Source organism: Ciona robusta, chromosome 2 (genome assembly GCF_009617815.1).
Source record: "Ciona robusta chromosome 2, ASM961781v2".
Classification (NCBI taxonomy): Eukaryota; Metazoa; Chordata; class Ascidiacea; order Phlebobranchia; family Cionidae; genus Ciona; species Ciona robusta.
The window spans coordinates 9,353,647-9,363,208 of record NC_143236.1 but is presented as its reverse complement, the minus strand read 5'-3'; the positions used below and the strand labels follow the sequence as shown (position 1 = coordinate 9,363,208).

The 9,562-nt window shown below is 40.0% G+C and overlaps 1 protein-coding gene across 1 annotated transcript; it reads right to left on the bottom strand.

Annotated features, from left to right (window-relative positions):
• Positions 1-756: 756 nt before the first annotated feature.
• LOC149740983 (catalase-like) lies at positions 757-9,455 on the bottom strand. Its single transcript, XM_089871936.1, has 15 exons — positions 9,389-9,455; positions 8,804-8,894; positions 8,523-8,615; positions 8,259-8,337; positions 7,998-8,108; positions 7,458-7,588; positions 6,722-6,826; positions 6,238-6,363; positions 5,358-5,492; positions 4,503-4,559; positions 3,462-3,614; positions 2,776-2,923; positions 2,374-2,531; positions 1,204-1,311; positions 757-1,142 (listed from the first exon to the last, which is right to left on the bottom strand). Exons 2-15 carry the CDS (start codon positions 8,855-8,857, stop codon positions 1,062-1,064), a joined length of 1,539 nt encoding a protein of 512 aa, XP_089728062.1. The 5' UTR covers positions 8,858-8,894; positions 9,389-9,455; the 3' UTR covers positions 757-1,061.
• Between the last annotated feature and the right edge of the window lie 107 nt (positions 9,456-9,562).

Here is a 9,562-nt window from a genome sequence, read left to right as displayed (position 1 = left end):
ACCAGACACACATGGTGTATTCATACACCTCATGCTCACTGTCAAGTTATAACATGAGTGTCTTCTTATACACCAGACACACATGGTGTATTCATACACCTCATGCTCACTGTCGAGTTATAACATAGGTGTCTTCTTATACACCAGACACACATGGTGTATTCATACACCTTATGCTCACTGTCAAGTTATAACATGGGTGTCTTCTTATACACCAGACACACATGGTGTATTCATACACCTCATGCTCACTGTCGAGTTATAACATGGGTGTCTTCTTATACACCCGACACACATGGTGTATCCATACACCTCATGCTCACTGTCGAGTTATAACATGGGTGTCTTCTTATACACCAGACACACATGGTGTATCCGCACACCTAATACCTTTATTTCCTTTGTGTCCTATCTTACCCCACCCTACACGTCCCATCTTACCCCACCCTGCACGTCCCATATTAACCCTCCGTACACGTCTCATCTTACCCCAACCCACATTTTCCATCTTACCCCAACCCACATTTCCCATCTTACCCCAACCTACATTTCCCATCTTACCCCAACCTAGTGCACCTACATGATATTAAATCTCAGAAAGGCTTGGCTTTAATTCCGTTCACTTCGTCACAGACACTTTATTCTTTCAAATCTGGCAAAAACTGACAATTGGTGACCAGTTCACCCGACACCCGAACCCTACTTCCAATACATGAAAGCTTTATTTGTCGCTGGCCAAGCCAACATAACTCCTACTCAGTTATTTACATTTATTGCAATTATTAGATGAAGCAACACAACATTAGTTCAAACATACACAAGCTAAATGATCTGATTACATCTCATGTTAAATATACACAATGATAAACCAATGTAGTTTCCTGCATAAGTTGGTAAGCTAAGTGCTCAATGTGACCATGGTCCCAAAGGAATGAAATTAACTTATTTTACAACTGATTATTTAAGGCAACTTTGGTCAAACTTTGATAAAATTATTTCTGATGACGTTTTTAAAATGATGACGTAATTATATTGAAGACGTCATAAAATGATGACGACATTTACATTTTAGCAGCGGCTTTATCGATGACAGCTTGAATCATGGCTCCGAATTCAGGATCTGCCGCCGCAAAGTTGGCGATCTGTAGAAACAACGACGTTAAACAAAGTTAAAAAGTCCATCCGCTAGACGTCGCTACATACCGCACGCTTTTGTAGGAACGGTTGGGCGGCCTTCATATGATTTCCGATGTTTTCCGCCAATCTCTTGCGTTCGGCTTCGTTCAACACTTTACGCCAGAATGTTCCAACCTGCGATGACGTATAGGATGATGACGTAATTAAACCATGACGTAATTTATTAAAACAGTTTTTTTCATAACATAATTACAACGGTGTAAACGTGGGCCTTATAGAAATACGTTGTCACCGTTACAAAAAATGTTATATATTTGTTCTAATTGTGTCCCTCTGGAATATATTCTAATGAAATCTCCAATATGCAACAGCAAACAGCACATGTACGGGAATCGCTGCGTCGCAATCTATATTTCGAAGCACGCCTACATACTTTTTAACCGTAGCGTGTTTTAAACGACTGTTATTTTGCCGCTAATTCCTTGTTTTTTAAATAATTTGATCTTTGCCGCCGTTTTTAAAAAAATAAATAAAACAATAAGTCAAGTTGTTAAAAATTAAGCAAACACGCGTTCGAAGAAACGATACCGCGGAAAGTTGATTGTCAACGAACAATAGAGTTAAAGGGCCTAAACACACCCCACGTCACTTTTATTTTTTATGGTAAATTCATAAAGCGACCGTTTTATTGATTCCAAAAATACTTTGCTTATTAAAATTGGTCCAGTATAGGCGGAGATATTCGTCCTCAAACAGTGATCTCTAGCGCTATCTTTTTTTTACTACGAGCTCCGTGATTGTGACGTAGGAACATACTAGTCACGTGACTGATTCATTCGTAAAAGCGAAACCTGCGTTTTTTTTTGTGCTTTTTTGCGTTTTTTTTTTGTTCTCTCGTTTTTCGCTGAAAACACTGCCTCTCGCCTTTCTGAATGAGAGCGGCCACGCTTCAACAATTTTGTTACGTGTTTGTCACGTGGGTAGTACACTTCTCAATTTTTTTCGCCACGCAACTTTCAAATCAGTTTTTTGAATTTCACGGTGTTTGAGCTGGAATATCTTTGGTTATACAGAACCGATTAAAACAAGTAAGGTGTCGTTGGAATTAGAAAAACACACTCTATCGATTAAAGCGAAGTACATTTGGGGTGTGTTTAGGCCCTTTAATGTTTCACTATGTCGTCATAACTAAACATAATGACGTAACAAACATAAACATAATGACGTAACAATCACCTGTGTAAAGTTATCGTCATCAGCTGAGTTGTATTTCTTGACGTCAGAAGCTGGTTGTCTGTCAACGTGAAGCGATGTTTGTTTACGAGAAGCTGGGCACGTGTGGGCGCCGTCTAGCGGTCCGTTGAAACTGTTCGGGTAATAGTTTGGTGCGCCCTCTACATATATAGGTTGGGATGAAGTGTGTGGTGGCACACAAAGTTACATACGTGATAAATGACATGAGGTGTATGAAACACAACACGTTTGCCCGCCATGCGAGGATAAATTTACAATACATTTAAAACTATTAAAAATACGCCGGACAGTGATACATGCAGCACGTTTCTTCGCACGCACAGAAGTAGTCGTCGGAGCAGCTTTGGCATAAACCCCACATCCTAAATACTTATATATACTTACTTGAGTTGTCAGTAACGCATTGCGGGCCATCCCGTTGGTAATTGTTCACCTTCCCCCCACGAACATTGAACGGGCAGTTGATTGGGATCTGCAGGTAATTGCTACCGAGGCGATGACGATGGGTGTCGGGGTACGAGAACAAGCGACCCTGTAACGTGTGTAACTTGTTTATCCTTGCATGGCTGGGCAACGACAGTCGTTATAACACGGGTGTTCTGTTTTATACACCTCGTGCCCGCTTACAAGTTACCATGTGTGTAACTTTGTGGGTAATTGTTTTATGAATGGCTGACTATTTGCACAACCCATTAGTGAGCAATGGGTTGGAGTAATTGCCGTTGAATGTCCAAGGAAATAAACGCCCACAATGGTAGCAGCATGAAGCCATGAACCTATATATTCTGGTTATTATGCGAGCGTTAATTTAGCCCACAGGACAGGACGCTCATAAAATAATTTACATATTATTCGAACAATGGACGCCCGCGGTCACAAACAACATTTCTTAGAAGTTATAATCATCTATGACGTCAAAAGAGTTAAACAACTTCTACGTCGGGTGAGGTCGATTATGGGGTACCAACCTGGAGTTTTTAGTAATGGGCCAACTCTGGTCTAAACCCCAGGTCCCATGGCGTGCCTCACTGTAGAACCGATACACAATATTAATAGTTAAGCTACAATACCTGCAGCATCTTATCGGGGCTGGCTTCGATCCCTGGTACCATGTGTGAAGGTGAGAACGCTATCTGTTCAACTTCAGCGAAATAGTTGGAAGGATTTTCGTTCAAAACCATCTTGCCGACTTGGATGAGCGGGAATTCCCCTTGTGGCCATGTCTGCGGGGAGGTTGTAATATATTCTATAAATGATGTAACTTGTTCATCCTCACATGGCGGGGCAACGACAGTTGTTATAACACGGTTGTTCTGTATCATACACCTCATGCTCGCTTACAAGTTCCACGTATGTAACTTGTTCATCCTCACATGGCGGGGCAACGACAGTTGTTATAACACGGGTGTTCTGTCTCATACACCTCGTGCCCGCTTACATGTTACCACGTATGTAACTTATTTATCCTCACATGGCGGGGCAACGACAGTTGTTATAACACAGGTGTTCTGTCTCATACACCTCGTGCCCGCTTACAAGTTACCACGTATGTAGCTTATTTATCCTCGCATGGCGGGGCAACGACAGTCGTTATAACACGGGTGTTCTGTTTCATACACCTCGTGCCCGCTTACATGTTACCACGTATGTAACTTATTTATCCTCACATGGCGGGGCAACGACAGTTGTTATAACACAGGTGTTCTGTCTCATACACCTCGTGCCCGCTTACAAGTTACCACGTATGTAGCTTATTTATCCTTGCATGGCAAAGTACGACAATTATTAGAATAATGAACCATGACGTCACAATGACATAGCGTCTACGTTTCCCCCGCCTCATGTTCTTGGGATAATCGTGCAAAACGCGATTACCGAAACCAACAAACATTTATACGTGACAAACAACATCACGCGCATGCATTAGGACGTCATAATCCTGCATGTCGGGGTTAAGTTCGGTCACCGCGAGCAACCATGCGTAAACCACGTGATATATTGTGTTGCACAACAAAAAATTAAACAATAAAAATAATTTTTTTTTTAAATCGCATTTTTTTAATATTAGTTTATGGGAAACACTGGAAACATTAAATCTGGCAACACTGCACCTTGGTAAGGTCGAAGGGATTCCATTTGTGTGTGGTGGCTTGTTGGTAAGTCATCACCTGCAAACAATCACAAGTATTTTAACTTTTACGAAGTTTGCAGAAACAAATAAACTGCACAAATAAGTCATTATGTGACTATATTACTGTGGGGTAAGATGGAATACTGTTAGCACATTATATCGAAATAAGTGTGTTTTGACAATACAGTTGCGATATGTATATCTCTGTAAATATGCTTTGTTGACAGTTAAATAGGATGCCAAAAAAAAGGTGTTCCATCTTACCCCAATCTACTGTACCATCTTACCCCAATCTACTGCACAGTACAAAGTCATTATGATGTTATAAATAAACCCCTATGACATCACAATGAGCCAGCACTTTTAGTGTTGTTATTGCCAAGTGCTTTCAATTCAAACAGATTGTGATGTCATAACAGTAGAAGTTTTAATTTATTTTATTTAAACATTTGCAACCCACTGTAAGGTTTAACAGCCACGTTTTTAACCAAATGCTTTTTCGTTTATTTTAAGCATGGCGTGTTTTAACGACTGTTGTTTTGATCCTAATTCCTTTCTCTTCGTTGTTTTGATTAATTTGATTTTTGTTATTGTATTAAAATTAAAAAAAATTAGAATAAATTATGTGATAAAACATAAACCTAATGCTTTTGATTTCTTTAAATACGATAACGAAGATCAGATCAATTAAAACAACGAAAAGAACGGAACTGGCACAAAACGCTAGCAGTAAAAATGTTAAATAAAAGTTTGATTCGACTTCTGCGTTCATATATAGAGTAATAACCACAACATATGCAAACAGATTCATCTTCTACAATACAAACTTACTCACTTGTATGTACATGGTCCAACTTGGGTTGTTACCGTCAGCGATGGCGTTGTATAAATCTCGTATTGCATGATCTGGGTCAGTGGCAGCCAATGTATCAGCTTCATCGGCCGTCAGGTTCTTAATGCCTTGATCTGTCTGTGGGGGAGATCATATGTAGGATTATGGTTGTTATATGGGTGAGGTCCTACAGTGAGGCACACCATGGGACCTGGGATTTAGACCAGAGTTGACCCATTACCCCAACATTGTATATGCACATTCTACTCTATAAGGGTGAGATCCTACAGTGAGGCACGCCATGGGACCTGGGATTTAGGTCAGAGTTGGCCATTACCCCAACATTGTATATGCACATTCTATTCTATATGGGTGAGATCCTACAGCGAGGCACGCCATGGGACCCGGGATTTAGACCAGAGTTGGCCCATTACCCCAACATTGTATATGCACATTCTATTCTATATGGGTGAGATCCTACAGCGAGGCACGCCATGGGACCCGGGATTTAGACCAGAGTTGGCCCATTACCCCAACATTGTATATGCACATTCTATTCTATATGGGTGAGATCCTACAGTGAGTCACGCCATGGGACCTGGGATTTAGGCCAGAGTTGGCCCATTACCCCAACATTGTATATGCACATTCTATTCTATATGGGTGAGATCCTACAGTGAGGCACGCCATGGGACCTGGGATTTAGACCAGAGTTGTCCCAATACCCCAACAATGTATATACTCATCTTAAAGCGCCCAATTGTTGATGTCATAATTAAATTGATAAAATGTAATTGAAATATTGCAACCAATTATCTGTTTGTAATGTAAGTGGATTACCAAACCAATCTTTGCTAAAACAACGCTTATTATTCCAACTAACCTTGAAATGGAACTTGCAATACACAGGCTCCCCATCAGCGTTGACGAGTTTGAAGGTGTGACTTCCGTACCCGTTCATGTGACGCCAACCATCGGGGATGCCGCGGTCGCTGAACAAGAAGCTTACCTGGTGGGGGAGGGGGTTATTGGGGGGTTGTTTAAATTGGGGGGTATGTACTCTACAGGGGTGATGGTCGTTATAACATGGGTGTTCTGTTACATACACCTCATGCTCGCTACTATCTATTTTGTTCTTCGCTATCGAATATAGGGGGGGGGGGGGGTATTGGATATGGTTGGGATCAATTTAAGCAAGAGTCGGCCCAATATGCAACATTATACGAACAACCCAGACTACCAACATACTTAAGAATGAATGTAACTTCTTTAAACCAATAAATTTATGATGTCATAAAAGTTTAACAGCAGGTAGATACATAGTTAGGCAATAATGGGCATTGTTACATCACAAGGATGTGAGATACCTGGTGTGTGGTCTCGGGTCGCAAGGAGATGAAATCCCAAAACATGTCCGGGTCTTTAAGATGAGTTTGCGGGTTTCGCTTCTGGGTGTGGATGAATGAAGGAAACTGGATGGGAGGAATTTAATTACTCCCCGGTTCAATTAAATACCCTTATGAGCAACCGTGACCCTTATGCACAACAATCCAATATTACTGCGGGCTAACTTTTACACTGAATATCCGCGGTAAATTTAACATCGCAATAATTAGCAAAGTGATTCCTCTTACACGGAAATATAGAAAGATTTTCACCGGATGTCATATATTACTATTGTTGTGCAAAATAGAAATAACATATTATCACACCAAGTGGAATTAATCAGAATAATAACGACCAGGAACAATGGAGGGATGGTGGCTTCCAGTTAATATGGAAGGAAGTTTCATCGGATAAATTATGTATGGTTGGTTCAACTGGTGGTTTGAACTTTATTGTTGCACTATCGATGTAATTTTAATTAACAATATTTGTTACCAGAGTTTTATTTATCAGGATTTGCAGAACCAGCTTTGTATAAACACAACATGCCATGGATGTTCAAATCACCCCAGGGTATATTTCTTATAGACAGCCCTACTGTTACGGCCATGATTAAAAAACTAAATAATCCCTCAAAAAAGCAAATATTAACTGCAGTACTAAAACCTATGACGCCTCATACACTCCCAACCCCAACCACCTATGATTAAAACTCACAAAGATAGGATCCCTAATAAAGAAGATAGGGGTGTTGTTTCCCACAAGGTCCCATATTCCTTCCTCTGTGTAAAACTTGATGGCGAACCCACGAGGATCGCGAGCTGAATCGGCGCTCCCACTTTCACCACCTGTGGGGGGGGGGGTTGTTTATTGTATATTGAGGCTCATCGCCCCAACATTGTATATTTTATGCCATGAAAATTGGCATGTTACCCAAACCACACAGTGTTCCATTCTATATGGGTGAGGTCTTACACTGAGCAGAGCACCGGACATACACTTTATTATAATGCATAAGAGTTATAACGTTTGTTATATCGCAAAGTTTACAAACTAACTTCGTGATATTGGTTTGATGAAAAATTCATGAAGTTGCCTGTGATATTCTATATGGGTAAGAACACGGGTCTAACCATACAAATGTTCCCAACATGCAGCATAGCGATGTATTATGATCTAGGTTTGGTTTAATTATTACCCCGGCCATTATGTGCCTCGCGCTTTCATGAGGTTTGTTTAATCTACAAACAAACTTACCAACTGTTGAAAACCTCACAGCGAGCGGAGTCCGCTTTCCGATACTACTGAATATGTCGGCTTTGCAGAAGTTGCTGATATCATGGGTGATCTCCAAGTATCCCTTGGCACCTGGGGGGGTTTAAATTTATTTGGGATTGTTATAGTTTTACGGGGGAGGAATGATGATTTGGAAAAATATCGGTCGCATAAAGTTTATACAAACGTTCACACAACAAACCAATCACATTTAAACAAATATATTGGCACACAACCACAAACCTCCTCCCTTAGCGTGAACAACTCGTTCTGGAATTCGTTCCCGGTTGAAGTGAGCCATTTCGTCGGTGAACGTGAAGTCCTGTGATGTCATAATCGGTGATGTCATAATAGTGATGTCACACATTATGAGATGTCATAAATAATGTGTGATACTATCATTTGTGATGTCATAGTGATGTCATAATATTGCCATATAATGTGTGATGTCATAGTGATTAGTGATGTCATAATATTGTCATAGACATAGTATACAACACAGCCAACCTGCATTAACAGCGGTCCCCTTTCACCAACCGTCAACACATTCAGTTTATCCTCGATGGGGGCCCCGGTGCCCGTCATGAGGACCGTCTTGTCCTGTTAACAATATATTTAAATATTTGTTTTAGAATTAGGAATTCTTTATAACGTTACAAAAAAAGCAATATTTTAAAAAGTTATGTTAGAAACTATTCACTTTCACTAAATATAATAAATATCTTTATTTCAAAAAATAATAGCACGATAATTTATTTAAACAAACAAAGTAATTGAACTTTCTTAACCTTATTTTTCTCGGCATATTCCTTTAGTTGATTGTCACTCTTGGTGCGTCCCATGATTAAAGTTTGCAGATCAGTTTGAACTACAGATATCCTGCAACAAAAATATAACAAATGTAATCTTCGAATACAATAGCAAGATCAATTAAAACAACGAAGAGAATTAGCAGCAAAACGACAGTAATTAAAACCTAACACATAATGCAACACATACATTATAGCATTTATCACATAAACTGCAACATCGGTAATAGGCATCTCCATAACACCTTTACATAAAGTAAAACGCAGACTAAACGTCACGTCCCAGCCGTCTGCGGCAAACGACACAAACACAACTTTATAAAACTTTTCAGCGCACGTTATTACCAACTCCTGGCGTGACAACTGCGTTTTAAAAATAAGGTTTAACTGCCACGATTTTTAACCAAATGTAATATTTTATCCTTAGCGCGCTGTAACGGCTGTTGTTTCGCTTTTAATTCCTTTTTCTTCGCAATATTAAGTTTTAATATTAGCTTTAATATTTATTAATTTGATCTTCGCTATCGCATTCGAAGAGATAATAAAATATATCTTGTTAATCACTTTCACACGCGTGGCATTAATACAACTTCCCGTGGTCGTTTGCACCCAACATCCTGATCGCCTCCGCCCAACTTGCAAGTCATCATAACAATGACTCATCATTTCACTCATGACGTCAAATATGCAAGTCATGCTACATTATGTATTCACCACTAGCGTCGTCTAGCGGATGAA

Coding starts and splice junctions, on each gene's coding strand:
- LOC149740983 (XM_089871936.1), bottom strand. CDS start 8,857: ATGGGACGCACCAAGAGTGACAATCAACTAAAGGAATATGCCGAGAAA. Junction 8,616..8,803: donor AATATGCCGAGAAAAATAAG/GTTAAGAAAGTT, acceptor TATTGTTAACAG/GACAAGACGGTCCTCATGAC. Junction 5,493..6,237: donor ATTGCAAGTTCCATTTCAAG/GTTAGTTGGAAT, acceptor TCTCCCCCACAG/ACAGATCAAGGCATTAAGAA.